Source organism: Schistocerca nitens, chromosome 4 (genome assembly GCF_023898315.1).
Source record: "Schistocerca nitens isolate TAMUIC-IGC-003100 chromosome 4, iqSchNite1.1, whole genome shotgun sequence".
NCBI classification, from domain to species: Eukaryota; Metazoa; Arthropoda; class Insecta; order Orthoptera; family Acrididae; genus Schistocerca; species Schistocerca nitens.
Genome location: NC_064617.1, coordinates 15,330,380 through 15,351,098, shown reverse-complemented (window position 1 = coordinate 15,351,098; position 20,719 = coordinate 15,330,380). Strand labels below are relative to the sequence as shown.

General features: G+C 41.7%; 1 protein-coding gene across 3 annotated transcripts in view; it reads left to right on the top strand.

The window, feature by feature from the left end:
- LOC126253587 (activated CDC42 kinase 1) overlaps positions 1-20,719 on the top strand; it is a 566,545-nt gene that overhangs the window by 535,430 nt on the left and 10,396 nt on the right. The window contains exon 15 of one of the 3 annotated variants that reach the window (XM_049955019.1): positions 2,273-2,343. The exons of the other annotated variants lie outside the window; for them this stretch is intronic. Within the exon in view, the coding sequence (XP_049810976.1) occupies positions 2,273-2,294 (22 nt within the window). The 3' untranslated portion in view covers positions 2,295-2,343. The remainder of the gene's footprint in view (positions 1-2,272; positions 2,344-20,719) is intronic. 3 annotated transcript variants of the gene reach the window in all.

The following is a 20,719-nucleotide window of genomic DNA, read 5'->3' as shown; positions in this document are numbered from 1 at the left end:
TCGTTCGACCTATACTTGAGTATTGCTCAACAGCGTGGGATCCGTACCAGATCGGGTTGACGGAGGAGATAGAGAAGATCCAAAGAAGAGCGGCGCGTTTCGTCACAGGGTTATTTGGTAACCGTGATAGCGTTACGGAGATGTTTAATAAACTCAAGTGGCAGACTCCGCAAGAGAGGCGCTCTGCATCGCGGTGTAGCTTGCTCGCCAGGTTTCGAGAGGGTGCGTTTCTGGATGAGGTATCGAATATATTGCTTCCCCCTACTTATACCTCCCGAGGAGGACACGAATGTAAAATTAGAGAGATTCGAGCGTGCACGGAGGCTTTCAGACAGTCGTTCTTCCCGCGAACCATATGCGACTGGAACAGAAAAGGGAGGTAATGACAGTGGCACGTAAAGTGCCCTCCGCCACACACCGTTGGGTGGCTTGCGGGGTATAAATGTAGATGTAGTAGATAGTTAGAAAATGTAGCAATAGGTGACGCTGTAAGCATTATAATTTAATAGTGGTGATGTTAATTACGTAAGCCTATCCACAATCGGATGGGAAAAATCTGTTTTTAGTTGTCCTGAGGCCAAAAACTGCATAAAAAGCATCAATCACATTGGTGTTTAATTGTCCTGAGGCCAAAACTGCATAAAAAGCATTAGTCAAAATCAAATCAGATTATTAATTTCCATGTGTCTGGCACAAAACATGTTCAATATACTGTCCACTGTTACCTGCAACAAGTTGAAATTGAGAAACAGCATGTTCCATAACTGATTGAAGTGTTTCCGGGGTCATGTTTAGAAAGTGTTGCACAGTGCGTGCCTGAAATGCAGTGAAGTTTGCAATCAGAACACTGTACACGAACATCTTTCAGTTAGCTCCACAGCCAGAAGTCACGTGGATTAAGATCGGGTGATCGGGATGGCCAGGCTGTGGGGAAATGGCGGCTGATAATTGTGGAATTTCTGTAATGGCACTTCAGAAGCTGCTTAACTGGATTTGCAATGTGCAGAGGTGCACCATCTTGCATAAAAATGATCCCATCCACGCTGTTGGAGAGCTGGAATGACATGGTTGCGCAAAAGACGCTCATAGCACTTACCAGTGACATTACAGGTAACAGGACCGGAAGCACCTGTCTCTTCGAAAAAATATGGCCCTATGATAAATGGTGCCATAAACCCACACCACACAGTGACCTTTTCAGGATGAAGTGGTAGTGGTTGATTTGCGTGTGGATTTTCTGCTGTCTGTATTCGACAATTCTGTGTATTGACATATTGTGTCAGATGGAAGTGGACTTTGTCTGTCCACAAAATCTTCCACAGCCAATCATTGTCCACTTCCATGGGAACAAGAAATTCTAAAGCAAAGGCCTCTCTGCTGGCAGGTCAACAGGGAGCAACTCATGCAGATGGGTAATTTTAAACGGATAGCAAAGAAGGATGTTTTGTAGGATTTTAGGCACCTTGAATGTTTGCGGAATTCTCCGTGCACACCATACACACCACCACTTGTCTCCTCCTGCATTGCTGTGGCCACTGCTTCCACTGGCATCGAATCAGTTTGTTTCCTCCCTCTACCAGGTTGAACACCAAAAGAATTCGAATTTCCGAATCATTTTCTCCAGACACACAGCAGTCATCGTAATACAGCTTTACAAGCAGAGTGCGATCCTGCATTGAGATAGTCATGGCAAACATTGCAGATGTGAAAGGAGGAAAAACCATGTACTTAGCGTGTTTATACTAACTTCAATGGGTCTTAGGCATGACAAGTGTTTTCATTTACATATTCTGACACATACAGCACCATCTATTGATCAATTTTCACACTATTTTTTTTCTTTTTTCTTTCTTTCTTTCTTTCTTTCTTTCTTCTGCCATACATTTTCCCACATCTCCAATAATATTCCGTTGCAATTTGACATCATTCTGACCAGTGGTGTTATTTCTACAGTGTTTTGAAAGTTTAACTTTAATTATAATCACCCTGTATATATGATAATTTTTAAAACTGCACTAAAGTACTTATCATTGCATGTAGGCTTAGCTATAGACCTATCAACCTCTCATAAAGTTAATTAATTACTAAACTTGCATCCAATAACATACTAAATTGAAAACGATTTGGTTACCGTTGTTTAAGGTTGTAAAATTAAATGTTAAATTGACAAATTGTGCAATGTAGTGTTTAAAATTTCAAGAGTGCCACAAATCAAGTAAATCAGTTTTAGAGGGATACTTGTATGCTTTTTTTTCCATGTTTTTCATGTAAGTCCTGACTACAAGTATGCGTAACCATCAAGTATATGGAATTCCAGTGAACTCGGAGGAATACTGATTGCATGTAAGTCACCTGTTGAATTTGCTTAATGTTTGTGCAAGCTTGACAGCTTATTAACTAGCACTGTGTGCATGAATGCTTTCTGCAGAGAGTTGGGACTGTAGGAAGGAAGGAACATATTAGGATATGTGGCAATTAATATTAGTGTTAAATCAATTGCTGTTTGAATCTCATGCTAAAAATAATTTTCTTCTGTTCTCACCGATTGAGTTTATGCTGCAGTTTTGGGCTGCCAGTCATTGGGAATATAAGGAAGTACTTAGAGGTAAAACATTTCATGCGACGCAGGAGTGAAAACAGTCTGGTAGAAATTGTTTTTCAAAATTCACTCATGAATGTTTTGTCCCTTAGCATTGAAATTATATGATAAAGATTTGTACCAGTAATCTTTGAAATATATAGCATAGTTCTGATAATCTGGAAAATGTTAAAACATATGTTGCTTAATTTGGATGTGTGTAAGAAGCAGGCCAACAGTGTTCCATATTTTCACTGTAACTTGTTGTAATAAAACTTTGGTGTTGTTGGCTAGAACAGTCTTGATTGCCATTTTATCAACAAAGTTTGGTTACTTCTTGTATTTGTTGTGGTTTCTCAGCTTAAAATTAATGTAGCCAATTCATTGGACATACGTTTTGAGAGCACAATTAGTTGTCAGAAGTATTGTATTGTTGTACAAACACAATGTCAGAATTCCCACCAACCAACTTTCATTCCTCTTCCACTTGAAGAAATGCACCAAGACACTGACTGGAGTAGGAATCGGTACAGTCGCACTTAACCGTAGAAAACATTAAAGCACAGTCTAACAGCTGAGCATACAATCATCACACAAACGTTAGTCTGACGACGGGTCCTACTCGCTGGCTTATATAAGGCTGTTTTGTGCACAACAGTGTGCTTGCCAGTGTTAGGTGACCTCTTTAGTCCGACCTCGGAGGCGTGTACTGTTCGATTAGGCGTGCTCCCTCTACAGGGTTCTCCTCGGGGGAAAAGTGTTCACAGTGGAAATGTGCTGTCTTCGTGGGAAAAGGATGATTGCTGGAGCAGGTGTTGTGCCATCACAGGAGAATACGGTCCAAAATGGCACAGGCATGGACAGGGGTGGTACCCTCTCTTCTGCAAGAGACACTAAGGGAGCACTGGTGATGGAGGCACTGCATCCATGTCCACATACAGTGGAGGCAGCAGGAAGGCAGTGGCAGCAACAGGGGCTTTGGAGGTGGAGGCAAAGCTCTGCTAGACTATGGTTGCTGTCTGGAGTGAACCTGCACGGACACGAGAACCTATTCAGGGCTTCCTTGGGAGAAGATCGAGTGATATATTTTTTCATCTGTGTTTTAAACGTATGGACCAGCCACTCCACTACACCATTGGATGGGGGATGAAAGGGAGTGGCCGTAACATGCCGGATGTCCCTCTTTGTACAAAAATCTTCAAAATCTTGAGACACAAACTGTGGGCCTTTGTCCATCACAAGTGTATACGACACTACTACTAACGAAAATATCTTTGAGAGGGCTGTGACCATAGCCATCATGGATGTGTACAGTCAACAAACCGTCTAAGGAAGTTTTGAGAAAGCATCAAGTACTACGAGCCACAAGGATTTAAGGAACAGACCCACAAAATCAGCATGAATATGCTTCCAGGGGCACTGGAGGGCTGGGCCCTGAGAAGAGGCCCATGGTGTTGCTTCATTGGTGGTGCACTGTGAGCAAGCTGACTCAACACGTTTGATCTCAATGTCAATACCTGGTCAAAACACATGGCAGTAGGACAGCAATTTTGTGTGAGGAACACACCAATGGTTGAGGTGGAGAAGGTGCTTGTTGTCCCACAACAGTGTGAAATCATAACGCTGGGTTATCACTGTTAGCATTCGACTGCGATTCTTATACATATATTTTAACAATGCGTTTCAAGAGACAATGCTCTCATCATCAGGTTGTAAAGTCTATGTCATGAAATTAAACTGACTAAAAAGACAATACCATCACAAATAGTTGGTGGGTGCTGACTCTTCAGTAGCCACCAGTAACATACCATCAAGAACTGAGAGAGTGGTGGAGAGCAAAATATTTATAGAAGGGATCACACACTCAGCCTAGTGGTTTATTCGGCCAGCAATTGTGAGCAAATTGAACAATGTGATGTAAGATAGGATCAGCTGTGATAGCTACCGAAACCCTATGAACTGGTAATAGGAAAGCAGCGGTCCACAGTGTTTTGAGCTTTGAAGGAAGGAAGGGACACTAGGTTTAACATTCTGTCGACGATGATGTCATTAGAGATGGGACATAAGCTTGAATAGTGTCAAGGGTGGAGAAGGAAATTGGCCCTTTCAAAGGAACCATCCTGGCATTTGCTTGGAGCGATTTAGGGAAATCACCAAGAACCTAAGCCTGAATGGCTGGACATGGGTTTTTAACCGTTGTTGTCCTGCATGAGAGTCCAGTGTGCTAACCATGGTGCCACCTCACTCGGTTTTGAGCTTCAGTATCAGAATGGAAACACAACCATCTATCCTCTCAAATGCTGGATCAAGCCAATCTGTGATCGAGAAAGAGCATCCACATTAGCATGTTGTGCAGTGGGTCATAAATGAGTCTGATAACTATAGTGTGACAAAAACAGAGCCCAGTATTGCAGGTGATGGGCTGCTGTGTCTGGTAAAGATGCTGAAGGATGGAAAAGGGAAATCAGAGGTTTATGATCAGTGATTACATGAAATTCAGAACCATACCTTTTTCTATCTGTGAGTAGAGCTGTTACACTTGACTCAAGAGTTTTGTAAGCACACACAGTAGAGCATTCGGAACCGTTAGCCTATTCGTGTGTGAGAACACCCCCCATCTATGGTCAAAAAAAGATGTTGGTCTTGTTAAAAGGTAACCAAGCAAGGTGCCAAGTGTAATTTGGACTGCAATAGTGTAAAAGCATGCTTGCAGTTGGGTGATCATTGAAAAGGAACATCTTCAAGTAAGAGAACATGAAGTGCCTGAGCCACTGTGGATGCATCAAGAAAAAAAAAATGGTAATATGCAATCATTTTGAGCAAGTCCTGCAACGCTTTGACATTGGTAGAATGCTGCAAAGCTGTAATGGTATTGACACACTGGCATAAAGGCTTGACACAAGCCTGCGAGACTTCAACTGAAATAGATGACAGATGGCTGAAAAAATTGTGATTTGTGCAAGTTACATTTCAGCCTAGTGGTCTGCAGCAGCAAGAGCAAAGCACCATGGTTCTGCAAGTGTTCATCTATTGAGGGACCTGAGGCCTCAGTGTCATACAGGTAGTTAATGCACCCTAGCAAAGAGGCCAAGAGTTGCTCCAAAAATCATTGGAAGATGGCAGGGGTGCCAGCTACGCTGAATGGCAGGCACCGATTTACCTGAACAGGGGAGGTTACATTTGGAATCATCATCCAGAGACAGTTGCAAGTAGGCTTCTGACAAGTCTATTTTGGAAAAATATTGGCCGCCAGAAAACCGTGCTAATAGTTCATCCTGACAGGGTAAGTTATAGGTATCAATAACAGACTGTGAGTTTACAGACTTTTTAAAATCACCACATGTTGCCATTAGGTTTTGTGACAATTATCAGTGGAATAGACCATTCGTTAGAGGAGTCAGGCATGGCAACATCCAAAGATATAAGTTGATCTAATTCTAATTTGAGTGGCTCCTGTAAAGCTATTGGGGTTGGGCAGGCATGAAAAAAATAGGGATTGCGCTGTCTGTTTCATTGTAACGTGAGCCTCGGAAATTGGTAGTACACCCAAACCTTCTGAAAACAGGGAGGAACATTTCGAGCCGTGCATGTCCAGTTGTTGGTACAGAACGTCATCTTCCCCCATGAGATGACAGCAGTTAAGGAGGAGGAGAATAACCAACTGTGGCTACCTCACACCACGCTTCTATCTGATTTTCTGCTGCACTAGATACTTCAAAGGACTGGGAAATGTTCAAAACCTCTAAGACAGGGATTTTCACATTGTAAAGTATGTTCACGAACTTCCCTGTGAGGGGCCATGTGTATTACAGCATCACAAACCACTGAATCAGCATATGAGTCCTGATGAGATTCAGTAAGAAACGGGCCTACAGTAACAAACTGGCAATGATTGCTGACCACTTGAAGTTCTGCTGCCCAATTAATTAAAACTTCCGGGCTGAATTGCTGTGGTCCATATATAAAACTACTACTCCTTCCTGATGTTTCGTTGCCTACTGTGGGCAACATCTTCTGAGGTGAGTCGGTGACTGGCTGCTAGGCGCTGGAGGTTCCGCTTATATAGAGCGCTTAGATGGCACCACCACTCATCGTGTGCTTTCGACTTTAAAACTATCTCTGGCTAGTGCCATCTCTTTCGATTACAGGTAATCGATTGGCACTTCGTTGGTACAAAGTCGACCGCCATATCTTGTCTATTTTTAATCCTTCTTCTTTTTTATTAAAATTATTTTCATGCTTGTAGATCTCTATAGCTTCTGTATTACATGCGGGTATAATAATGTGAGGTCCTAGCTATCACGTTTGTCTCACTAAATTTTATTTCGTTATCACCGTCTTTGAAAATGTATTCCACTACAGCTGATTTGTCAATTTGTCCCAATCTACAGTTGTTTTTGTGTTCTGTTAGGCGGGTATTAACACTCCTTTTAGTTGTCAGAATATAAACCATGCCACAGCTACATGGGATTTTATACACGCCTGGGGTAGCTAAGGGGTGTCGTGCGTCTTTCACCGATCTTAAACTTTCACTTATTTTCTTGGTAGGTCGAAAAAGCCCTTTGAAATGGTATCAATACGTGGATGACACCTTTGTGATATGGAATCATGCTGAAGAGGAACTGAGTGATTTTTTGGTGCACATGTTATGACTCTGTACGACTGGTGTGGTCACTTTTTACAATAGAACAATTTGATGCGAGCGGCAATAACATGAGTATGTTTGCAGTGATAAGTAGAGAGCAACTGGCACTTCATCAAAAGAGAGATTGGCAGGTTCCTGGAGAGGAGCTAGCTAACACAAAAGGTGATAAATCGATGGAAAAAACCGTACACATATTGGGGTCAGTGACTAAGGAATCTTGAAAATGTTGCTGAAGATGTGTTACAATCTTTCACACAAGCATCATATGAAGGAAACAATGGGTTTTGCGTCAACGGTGGTGAACCACCACATCAACAGTGAGAACTGACTGCTGTTAAACATTAAGTGAAGAATTTGTTCCACTGACATATTACCCATAGTGAACGGAGAAACAAAATACATGGAGTTGAATACTGCACTCTTTGCCAAAAGTATTGTAATGTTGTACAAACATGATACCAGAATTCCCACCAGCCAACTTTTATCCCACTTCCACATGAAGGGCTACATTAAGACACTGAATGGAGTAGGAATCTCTACAGTCACACTTAAGCATAGATCACATTTAAGCACAGTCTAACAGTTGAGCATAGAGTTGTTGCATTGACATTAGTCTGGCTGAGGGCATGCTGGTTTATATAAGGCTGTTTTGCACATAGGTCAACATTTACTGTGCCATATGTGATGATGCAAGGCGACCTCTTTAGGTTGGCCATTGAGGTAGGTGCTGTTTGATTACACTCAATCACTCTGTATGGTTACAACAAGAAGACATAGTGATTGTGTCATCTATAAAAATGAGATAAAATTACTGGGCAGTACTTACTTTCTAGAGGCTTGTTTCTAGATGATAAGGTCCCATACTCCAAGGAGCGTAGGGGACAATGCGGCAGACCCACACTGCCAACTAGGCAAGGTCCTAGCTGAGGTAGTTTGCCATTGCTTTCCTCCAACTGTAATGGGGATGAACAATGAAGATGAAGACGGCACAACAACACCCAGTCATCTTGAGGCAGGGGAAATCCCTGACCCCACCGAGAATTGAACCTGGGATCCCGTGCGTGGGAAGCGAGGACGCTACTGCAAGACCACGAGCTGCAGAAAGGGTGTGATAATTTCACTCTAGTAAGGAAAATATTTAATGCTCTCTGGAGTAGGAACCATGGTGTGTGTGTTAGTTATTGCATGTGCCAAGGATTGTAGTTGCAAGCTGCTATTGTGTTGTAGGATGAGTCAGTTTTATATTTACAGTAAACTTCCTCAGCAGAAACTATGGCAACATGCCGACCATTTACATGATTTCCTCCAAACATTAGCTAATTTTTTTTTATTCCCCAGGTTATGTATAGCATATTACAGTTAAAATGAGAGCTGACTCACCTTGCATAGAACTCAAACAGGTATTTCATTGAGCCTTGAAGGCTGTTTAATTGTACCTGTTACTTGATGACAACAATTTATTAGACCCCTACCGGTTACCCCCCCCCACCCCCCCCCATGAACCATGGACCTTGCCATTTGTGGGGGAGGTTTGGATGCCTCAACCGTACTGTAGGTGCAACTACAACGGAGGGATGTCTGTTGAGAGGCGAGACAAACATGTGGTTCCTAAAGAGGAGCAGCAGCAGGCTTTTCAGTAGTTGCAAGGGCAACAGTCTGGATGATTGACTGATCTGGCCTTGTAACATTAACCAAAATGGCCTTGGTCTGCTGGTACTGCATATCGCTGAAAACAAGGGGAAACTACAGCCGTAATTTTTCTCAAGGGCTTGCAACTTCACTGTATGGTTAAATGATGATAGCTTCCACTCGGGTAAAATATTCCCAAGGTAAAATGGTCCCCCATTCGGATTTTCAGGCAGGGACAACTCAGGAGGATGTTGTTATCAAGAGAAAGAAAACTGGCATTTTATGAGTCGGAGTGTGGAATGTCAGATCCCTTAATCGGGCAGGTAGGTTAGAAAATTTAAAAAGGGAAATGGATAGGTTAAAGTTAGATATTGTGGGGATTAGTGAAGTTTGGTGACTGGAAGAACAAGACTTCTGGTCAGGTGAACACAGAGTTATAAATACAAAATCAAATAGGGGTAATGCAGGAGTAGGTTTAATAGTAAATAAAAAAAATAGGAGCGTGTGTCAGCTATTACGAACAGCGTAGTGAATGCATTATTGTAGCCAAGATAGACATGAAGCCCATGCGTACCACAGTAGTACAAGTTTCTATGCCAACTAGCTCTGCAGATGACGAAGAGATTGAAGAAATGTATTATGAGATAAAAGAAATTATTCAGACAGTGAATGGAGATGAAAATTTAATAGTCATTGGTGACTGGAATTCAATAGTTGGAAAAGGAAGAGAAGGAAACGTAGTAGGTGAATATGGAATGGGGTTAAAAAATTAAAGCGGAAGCCGCCTGGTAGAATTTTGCACAGAGCATAACTTAATCATAGCTAACACTTGGTTTAAGAATCATGAAAGAAGGTTATATACATGGAAGAGGCCTGGAGACATTGGAAGGTTTCAGATAGATTATAAAATGGTAAGACAGATTAAGGAACCAGGTTTTAAATTGTAAAACATTTTCAAGGGCAGATGTGGACTCTGACCACACTCCGTTGGTTATGAACTGTAGATTAAAACTGGAGAAACTGCAAGAAGGTAGGAATTTAAGGATCTGGGACCTGGATAAACTGAAAGAACCAGAGGCTGTAGTGTGTTTCAGAGAGAGCATTAGGGAACGATTGACAGGAACATATGATAGATATACAGTAGAAGAAAAATGGGTAGTTTTGAGAGATGAAATAGTGAAGGCAGCAGAGGATCAAGTAGGTAAAAAGACAAGGCCTAGTAGAAATCCTTGAGTAACAGAAGAGATATTGAATTTAATTGCTTAAAGAAGAAAGCATAAAAATGCAGTAAATGAAACAGGCAGAAAGGAATAGAAATGTCTCAAAAATGAGATCGACAGGAAGTGCAAAATGGCTATGTAGGGATGGCTAGAGGGCAAATGTATGGATGTAGAGGCATATATCACTGGGGCTAAGAAACATACTGCCTACAGAAAGATTAAATAGAACATTGGAGGAAAGAGAACTACTTGTATGAATATCAAGAGCTCAGAAGGAAAACCAGTTCTAAGCAAAGAAGGGAAAGCAGAAAGGTGAAAGGAGTATATATTGGGTCTATGCAAGGGCAATGTACTTGAGGGCAATATTATGGAAATGGAGTAGGATGTAGGTGAAGATGAAATGGGAGATATGCTACTGCGTGAAGAATATGACAGACTACTGAAAGACCTAAGTCGAAACAAGGCCCTGGGAGTAGACAACATTCCATTAGAACTACTGATAGCCTTGGGAGAACCAGCCCCGACAAAATTCTACCATCTGGTGAGCAAGATGTATGAGAAAGGCAAAATACCCTCAGACTTCAAGAAGAATTCCAATCCTAAAGAAAGCAGGTGTTTACAGGTGTGAAAATTACCGAACTATCAGCTTAATAAGTCATGGCTGCAAAATACTGACACGAATTCTTTACAGCTGAATGGAAAAACTGGTAGAAGCTGAGCTTGGGGAAGATCAGTTTGGATTCCGTAGAAATATTGGAACACGTGAGCCAATACTGACCCTACGACTTATCTTAGAAGATAGATTAAGGAAAGGCAAACCTACGTTTCTAGCATTTGTAGACTTAGAGAAAGCTTTTGACAATGTTGACTGGAATACTCTCTTTCAAATTCTGAAGATGGCAGGGGTAAAATACAGGGAGCGAAAGGTTATTTACATTTTGTACAGAAACCAGATAGCGGTTATAAGAGTCTAGGGGCATGAAAGGGGAGCAGTGGTTGGGAAGGGAGTGAGATAGGGTTGTAGCCAATCCCCAGTGTTATTCAATCTGTATATTGAGAAAGCAGTAAAGGGAACAAAAGAAAAAGGTGGAGTAGGAATTCATGGATAAGAAATAAAAACTTTGCAGTTTGCCGATGACATCGTAATTCTGTCAGAGACAGCAAAGGACCTGGAAAGGAAGTTGAACGGAATGGACAGTGTCTTGAAAGGACGATATAAGATGAACAGCAACAAAAGCAAAACGAGGATAATGGAATGTAGTCTAGTTAAATCAGGTGATGCTGAGGGAATTATATTAGGAAATGAAACACTTAAAGTAGGAGATGAGTTTTGCTGTTTGGGGAGCAAAATAACTGATGATGGTTGAAGTAGAAAGGGTATAAAATGTAGACTGGCAATGGCAACTGAAGATGAAAAATTTGTTGACATTGAGTATAGGTTTAAGTATCAGGAAGTCTTTTCTAAAACTATTTGTATGGAGTGTATCCATGTATGGAAGTGAAACATGGACAATAAATAGTTTAGACAAGAAGAGAATAGAAGCTTTCAAAATATGGTACTACAGAAGAACACTCAAGATTAGAAGGGTAGATCACGTAACTAATGAGGAGGTACTGAATAGAATTGGGGAGAAGAGGAGTTTGTGGCACAACTTGACCAGAAGAAGGGATCGGTTGGTAGGACATGTTCTGAGGCATCAAGCGATTGCCAATTTAGTATTGGAGGGCAGTGTGGAGGGTAAAAATTGTAAAAGGGGACCCAGAGATCAATACACTAAGCAGATTCAGAAGGATGTAGTGTGCAATAGTTACTCAGAGATCAAGCAGCTTGCAAAGAATAGAGTAGCACGGAGAGCTACATCAAACCAGTCTCTGGACTGAAGAAGAAGAAGAAGAAGAAGAAGAAGAAGAAGAACCTCAAACTTCTCAGTTAGGGGATGAGTGCACCACCCTGAGTTCTTCATGGTTATGTCACCCCTGTACAAGTCTGTAGGCATACCACTGAAATGACACTGTCGAGTGGAAAGTGATGATAGTTCCTGTACAGGAGACAATATTCACAGGAGAGGAAAGAACTTGAGGTACCTTTGGTATCTGTGGTACATGTCTCAGTAGTCCTCCAAACAATCCCGTTTGCAGAAGCTTCCAGTTGTGTGACATCAGTCGGGGCAATTTCCAGCTGCTTATAAATGGGAGGCACTTATCGCATGACTGAAACACCATTTGCAGTAGGGCTGTTTTACAGAATAAACAAATATCTTTAGATTAAATTTTCAAATTCTCTTTTAATTGTGGATCTGTTATGCTTTGATGATCAGAACTTTCATTATACGTATGTAATATATGGACTGTGAATAGTAGAAACAAGAATAGAATAAAAGCTTTTGAGATGTGCCATAGAAGAATACTAAACATTTACTGGGTAGTTCAGTTAACTGAGGAAGAGGTACTGAATCAGTTCAGGGAGACTATAAATGTGTGGCACAGCTTGAATAATAGGAGGAATAAGTTCATATGATACATCCTGAGGCATCAATGAATAGTTAATTTGGTAATGGAGGGAAGTTTGAGAGACAAAAATAATAGAGACCGAGACTTAATTCTAGTAAACAGGTTAAAGTTTACGTAGATTGCAGAGATGAGGATTGTACATGATAGCCCATTATGCAGACCTGCATGAAACCACCAGCCACATTTCTTTGGTGATTATTTTAGATTTTGTGTTAGTTGTGCTGAGTCTTTGTGTCAACTTCACAGAGCTCACATCAATTTGTGCTGTGTGTATGTATGGAGTGCTAACTTACTTTGAGGGGCTATTGCCTGTGGGGGTCAGCAAGCTCCTCTGTATTTACAGTGCCATCAATTTTAATTGGTATCTTTGTGTCATGAGAATGTAATGTTACCCTTTGTAAACAAAGTACTCACTTTGGGTGATACAGTTCCTCAGCAAATAAACAGGCTATGGTCTACTTTTAGGACACAGTGAAAATCAAGTTACTCAATTGGTTTGTGAAAGTCTTACATTGTAGCAGCCTGGGGAGTGGTGGTGGTGGTGGTGGTGGTGGTGGTGGTGGTGGTGGTGGTGGTGGTTGTTGTTGTTGTTGTGGTTATGTTGTAGCAGTACACGAGAGAGACCAACTGTAAGATTCTGTATGTACCCCTTTTTTTGTGAGTCATCAGTCTTCTAACTTGTTTTATGTGGCCCACCACAAATTTTTCTCCTGTTTTCATCTCAGAGTAGCACTTGCGACCGATGTTGTCAGTTATTTCCTGAATATATCCCAATCTCTGTCTTCCTCCACAATTTTTACCCTCTGCATCTCCCTCTAATTCCATGGAAGTTATTCCTTGATGAAACTTCCTGGCAGATTAAAACTGTGTGCCCGACCGAGACTCGAACTCGGGACCTTTGCCTTTCAATTCCGCGATTGACTGTCTCAATATCTGCCTTTTCAACATTCGCATGATGATTGAAAGGAGATGACATCTTATGATCTTCCACGGTGAAACAACTTCTGAAGACCGAATTCATTATTTTGGCCATCTCTCTGTTATCTTTCATTTTGTAGCCAGTTGTGGTTGCTGAGAGAATGAATATATGATATTGACCCACTTACTGATTTTACAAACGACCAAAATCTCTTGTCACCTAGGTTTTTACTTCTCTTGAATCCGAGATGAAGTGCTCATTGTTTACGTAGCGCTTTTCTAACATGGCTATTAAACCGTAGTGGATCTTTCCCATCCCTCAAAACCTTATGCGGAACATACTTGTGTAGGGCATATTGAACAATGCCTTTAAATTTTTTCTCCACATCTTCGTCCTCATCTACGAATATTTGATGCTGACTGCAAAGTTTTTATTTCTTCTTCATGAATTCCTACTCCACCTTTTTCTTTTGTTTCCTTTACTGCTTTCTGAGGTATTTTGAAATTTGTATCCTGTAACCCTTGCTGAGCAAATATATCTTCCCACCTTTCTTAACATTCCTTGTAGGATTCGTAATAATAGATGCTGTCACAGCCTTATGATTACTGATACCTTCCTCTACATTAGCTGATTTGAGAAGTTCAGGTCTGTTTGTTAGCAGGAGGTCTAAGACATTATTCGTTACCCTCTCAAGTTCGTTCTCTAACAATCTGCTCAAGGTAGTTTTTGGACAAGACATCCAGAACAATGCCACATGAATCCCTGTCTCTGGCACCAGTTTGATGGCATAACACTCCCAATCTGTACCTGGTAAGTTAATTCACCCCCCTATTACAATGGCATGATCAGGAAAATATCTAATGACATTCTGCAAGTTCTATCTGAAGTGCTCTACAACTACAGATCCTGACCCAAGTTAGCTATAGAAGCATCCGATCACCATTTTTGATTGTTCTTTGCATACACACCCCTATGCCCCCACATGCTGCCAGCTGAACAGACAGCGCCAGTGCTGCGTTCCAGCAGGTGGAAGGGACTGTGGGGCGGGTAGAGGAAGCGAGAAACAGGAGGCAGGGAGAGTGAGTAATGGCTTGAAGGGAGGCAGCATGTTTCCTGGCTAGGATTGTGAAAGGGAGAGATGGCATGTACATGGGCTGGGTGTGTGATGTAAGGTTGTTGGGAGCATGCACAGTGAAGGTGGTATGAGGACATGAATACGAAGGGGAAACTGTTGGCTGGAGGGTGCAGGGGCAGTGGATTACCGGAGATTGAGGCCAGGACAGTTAAGGAGCAAAGGCTGTGTTGCAAGCATAACTTCCATCTGAGTTGTTCAGAGAAACTGCTGGTGGAGGGAAAGATTCAGATGGTCTGAGCTGTGAAGCAGGCATTGAAATTGTGTCAACTTTGTTCTTGGCAACAGTTCGGTAGTGACCATTCATCCTAGTAAACAGCTAGTTGGTAGTCATACCGATATAAAAAAACTGTGCAGTGTTTGGAGCAGAGCTGGTGTATGACATGGCTGCTTTTACAGGTGGAACCATCTCTGATGGTGTAGGATAGGAAGTGCTGGGTGGGTAGATAGGACAGGTCGTGTGCCTTGGGCTTCAGAAGGGATTGTGATCTGTGTGGCAAGGGGTTGGGTGTAGGAGTGGTATAGGAATGGAGTGGAATGTGTGTGTTGGCTGGGCAATAGAATACCACCTCAGTAGTGCTGGCAGTCATCTCGGATAGGATGTCCCTCATCGGTCATCGTGCCCAGAAATGAGGGATACTTATGAGCCAAAACAGTATGACCAGCTGCTTAATAGCATGATGATCCACAGTACAGCAGCAGTTGTGCCTGGCATGGAATCGATAAGGGTTTGGTAGATTTCTGGAGCTATGCGACCCCAGGTGCTTATGCACATATCACACAATTCCCATAAGTTAAGGGACAATGGTTTCTGGGCTCATAACTGGTGGGCAAAAGGTTTCCAAGTGTGTTCTTCTCCATTGGGTTCAGATAAGAAAATTTGGTTGCCCAGACATCAATGTGAGTTCATTATCGTGCTCCTCAAATGACTGTAAGATTATTCTCATGTTGTGACTGGACAGCTATCCTGCTGATGGCACTGTCATTGGGGAAGACATTGAGTGTGATAGGATGCAGGTGGGCCGCAATAATGTCCGTATAGTTCACAGCTGTCATAGTACCGTTCATTACTGTTACATATCCCATGGAAGCCAGGGGTATGTTGTTCATAATTTAATACTGCCATCCCTGGCATGTGTCCACAGAGCAATGTAAGTTATGAGCAGTCTTTCACCTGGATGACAGTGTATTCAAACACAACCATTGATCTGCTGTAACACGGTTTGTCTGATCGGGCAGCACATTTCTATTGATTCGTGGCCTAGTCTAGATATTCCCACAGTAATTGTAATTCATGATGTTGTCAAGTCAACATGATAATGGGTAAGAGTCGTCTACTGCAGAGCCCCGTGTTGAACATTTTCCTCCTAAACACTAGTGCCTGCACCAGTGCAGCATTCTGCTGTCAAGAGTGCCACAGACTGCCCCATTTTGCTTTACAGAGCAGGCAAGCCTATAATATCCACATTATTTGATGAAGCACAGCTGTCCAACACCTTTTTGCTTGCTCATGATTCCACTGCCCTTCAACCATTTTCCACAGATATTCATGAAAGTTGCTGTGTGCCAAGCTATAACAGTCCCGTATCTGTGACTACCATCAGATGGGAGACACCCACTAACATGCAGCTGACTTGAGAGTGAGAGTGGGAGTGAGATACTATGATGTTGGTTCACGGGAGAATGGGGGAGCTAAATGAGAAGAGAAGAGAAGAGAGAATGAGTACAGCAAAATGGGCATAGCATAGGGTGCTGGTGGAAGGCTGGGCTAATACTTCCCTATCTATTACTGCCCTCTCCATGTTGCCAGAATCCCCTTCCCCTCTTTTCCATCTCCCACATCTATCTGCCCAGAAACTGATTCATATACAATCAGCACTGATGTTGCATTTGTGAAGGTGAATGATGTTTGTACTTATCATTCATCTGCAGGTGACTGGATGATGTCTTTTTTCTTCCATAACAGCACAGATTTCTCACGTAAGTTTGTGAGAAGCTGAAAAGATACAATGCAAATTGTAGGTTATCTTCCTACTCCTCATAAGTGTCTCATGAGCAAGGGGTTTGTTTTGGAATTTGCTTCAATCCAGTGTGTCTCCTGGCTGCAGTACACATTATCTTTCTCAAGTGCATCTGCACATTTTTTGGACTTCATGTTCTTCATCCATCCCTATTGAAATTATTTGTAGATTTCCCCACTGTGCCTTACCTACTATCTGTTGATGACCATAACAATGTAGTGATTGGCTTCATGCAGACTTGTTGGTTCCAGCTATAAAGTCCATCTGAAAAAAGGAAAAAAAGAATGTACCCTTGGTGACACACCAGTGGAATGTGCTTTGAATGAAAGACAGTAGACTGAGGGGCATTGGTAGAATAAAAGTAAAAATCAAATACAAACTTGGCCATTATAGCAACTATGGTATATGCATAATTATGCTATCTATAGAATGTGAATCTTTTACATAAAATTTCATCAGTGTCTGGTAAACAATGAATTCATACATGATGGGGATTTTACTAGCTCCAGTAAAAGATGACGATGATGATGATTTAAGGTACATCCTAACATGGGTTTCATTCAGAATGTATTATGTATTAGTGACTCCTGACTTATAAAATATCATTGTTATTGTCACAGTGATACTTTCGTGTGTAGTGAGACCCAATTGGTAATTTACCGATAGTCAGTGCTGGTCGAAAATATTCAGGTTCAGGTGCGGAGCAGGATTTCTGTGTGTTGGAGTTCGACAAATTCAATGTGCTACAGCTATTCAACAGATGTTTAGAACCAAGTACGGTAAGAAGCCACCAATAAGGAAGGTCTTTTGCCACTGGCAAAGCAAATTTGTGAAGACGGGTTGCTTATGCCCAGCAAAGAGAAGTATGGGTACTTGAACACAGAGCTGCCGCATTGATGGATCAGCAGTGCTACAGAAGGGGACAGCTGTTTCATGAAATGGCCTCCCCGATCACAAGATCTCACTCCATGTAACTTTTTTCTGTGGTGAACAGATCTAGTGTTTGTACCGCCTCTACCGCGTGATGCAACAGAGCTCTAGGAGAGAATACAGGAAGCGACTGCCACAGTCAACAGTGCCTAGCTGGGACGGGTATGGAAGTATTCGATTACCGTATTGACGTCTGCTGGGTCACTCATGGTTTGCATGTTGAATGTTTGTACAAAAAAACGGTCAGAGTTTCTCTTCAAAAGGCAATATGTATGACAACTGTACAATTTTTAGTTCTTGTGCAATAAATAATTGAAAGTGTTACCAGACTTCATGTACTCACAGACAGACAGACAGACAGACAGAGAGAGAGAGAGAGAGAGAGAGAGAGAGAGAGAGAGGGGGGGGGGGTAGGGAGGGAGGGGGGGATTACTTATCTGATGTAACAGTAATTTTGTTTATGGGCCACTACATGGAGCTAGGATTAAAATTCAGAGAGCAACATCAGTTAAGTGAGTGAGTATCATCATTATCATATTACTTAACAATTTAAACAGCACATGTGAAGAATGTTCTCGGCAGATGTGAGTGTTCTGTTCTGTATTTAATTTATGTTTGGAATAATATCTCATGGCAGTAATGGAGCTTCAAGCTCAACTGTAGTGCCAGCTTGTCAGGAGCTGCAACCATTTGCTGGCTGATTGACTGCAGTGCCAGTACAACCCAATCTGCCGAGTCGCTGTGGAGTTCGTTGTGAGCTAAGGCCACAATACCTGATATGTCCTGCATTGGGCATAATTTAGGAAGTCGGTGGTAGCTCATGCTAGCCCAGTGTTGAAGTTGGGTAGCCTTACACCTGTCTATTGTGTGCAAAAATGTTCCTCATGAATCAGACATAATTCTGAGGAGTTCTGTCATTCACTGCTAGATGTCAATGGCATTATTTTCACAGTATTGGGGTACTTCAGTTGATCATAATTCTACCAATTTGCACAAAATACTTAATATATTATATACCCAAACTTTTATTTTGAATATATTTTCAGTATATTTGTGAAAACCACATCTAAATCACTGCAGTAGTTCCTGAGATAAGACCAAAAATACAAAAAGAAAACGCAGTGGGACTTCAATTTACATATGTACCAGCTGAGAAATGAGAAAATGTCCTCATTCTCCACTGCCTTCCCATCTCATCATCCACTTCCACCCCCCACCCCCCCCCCTCTCCCCTTTTCTCTGACTTACAGAATCAGTAGATGTGTCATTTTGCAGCAAATAATCTCAAGTTTGATTCATGTCATGCAACAGCACCCCATTCCACCACCAGGATTATGAACATAGTGCACAGTTAAATTGGTTTTAGCATCTTGCTGTGCTTTCTTTTTTTACATGAAGTGAATTCTGCAACAAATGTTCAGTGTAAATTTCACACAGAATACATTACATAACCTCCAAGTAGGCTTAAAGTTAACTCTTGGCATACTCACTTGAACTTTATTCAGACGGATTGTTCACTGCGACACAGTAACGCATGTTGATGATTATGTCAAACAGGTTAGGGAGAGCTTTGCCCGCAGTCCACAAAACTCAACCAAATGTGCATCTCATGAGGCTAGCATTCAAAATAGGATGTTTGGAGAGTACTGTGTTGTCATTTACACTTGAAATCATACAGATTTACAGTGGAACAGTGCATTAGTGATGCAGATAAGGTTGACTCATAGGAAATTCTGTGCATAAATGTTGCATCGGATAGAGGATGTCAAGACATTTCTGAACACAGTGATGAGTCAACATTTCATGTCAGTAGTGTGGTAAACACCCACAGCTGCAGAATACAGGGCAGTGAAAATCCATATGTAATCCTGGAATACGTTTGGGACAACTCCAAAGTTAATGTGTTTTGTGCCCTTAGTAAATTGAAAGTGTATGACTCTTTGTGCTTCACAGAGAAAATTGTCACTCGTATTGTAGATCTGGATATGGGATGGATTACTACCAGCAAGATGGTGTACTGCTTTATTTCCTCACGGAAGTTCAAGGTTTCCTCGATAATCACTTCCCAGTTCAGTGTATTGGCTGTTAAGGGCCAATCACATGGCCACCTTGCTCCACAGACTTGACACTACTGGATTTCTTTCTCTGGGATTTCATTAAAGACCATGTGTATGTTCCTCCCCTACCAAGCAATCTGGCCGACCTGAAAGATGTCTGCTGCCGTTGCACAAGTTATGCCCAATTTGCTGCAATGAGTGTGGGAAGAAATTGATTACAGATGAAATGTTTGCTGTGTCACAAATGGTTGTTGCATCAAACCAAAATTCCACTTGACACTTTTTGGTGAAATTTGAGGTTGTTCGCTACAAAATAACACATTTACCAATTCTGTAAGTCATTTCAATAAACTTATATATCTTTTCAAAGTTACAAAGTCCATTTTGAGTCACCCTGTACATTGCACAGATTTACAGGGGGTGGACAAATATATGGAAATGCCCAAAAAAAACAGCACAGTACCATGCCTATTAGGAAAACCATTGGCATTCGAAACAATTTCCCGTCATCTTGAAATAGATAAAAAAACAGGTTGCGTAAGGGAACCTTGTACCACACTTACTGTAAAATAATGACAATTTCAGTTAATGATGATGGAGGTGGATCAGGCACCCTTCTCTCTAACATAGGCAACAAAGGATAATTTTATTGAGATCTGGTGACTGTGGTGGTCATGGAAGACAAAATAATTCATTCTCATGCTCACAAAACCAATCCAGAATGATGCAAGTTGTGTACAGGGGCCCTGTCATCTTGGAAAACATCATTACTCTTGTGGAATAAACATTGTACCATCCATGGGGTGGACCTGATCAGCCAAAATGGTCATATAATCCTTAGTAGTAAAGTGACCTTGCAGACAAACCACTATATATCAATGGTATCCTTTTCACAGTATCAGGATACTTCAATTCATCAGATTTGAAGTGATGGGAGCTGCGAGCCACCCAGTCGACCCATATGCGGTGCCAGTTTGACATGAGCTGGCCATTTGCCATATATATACCATATACCACAATATGGCTGCCCTAATCACCACCAAGCTCCCACCATGTTTCACTTTTGGAACATATACA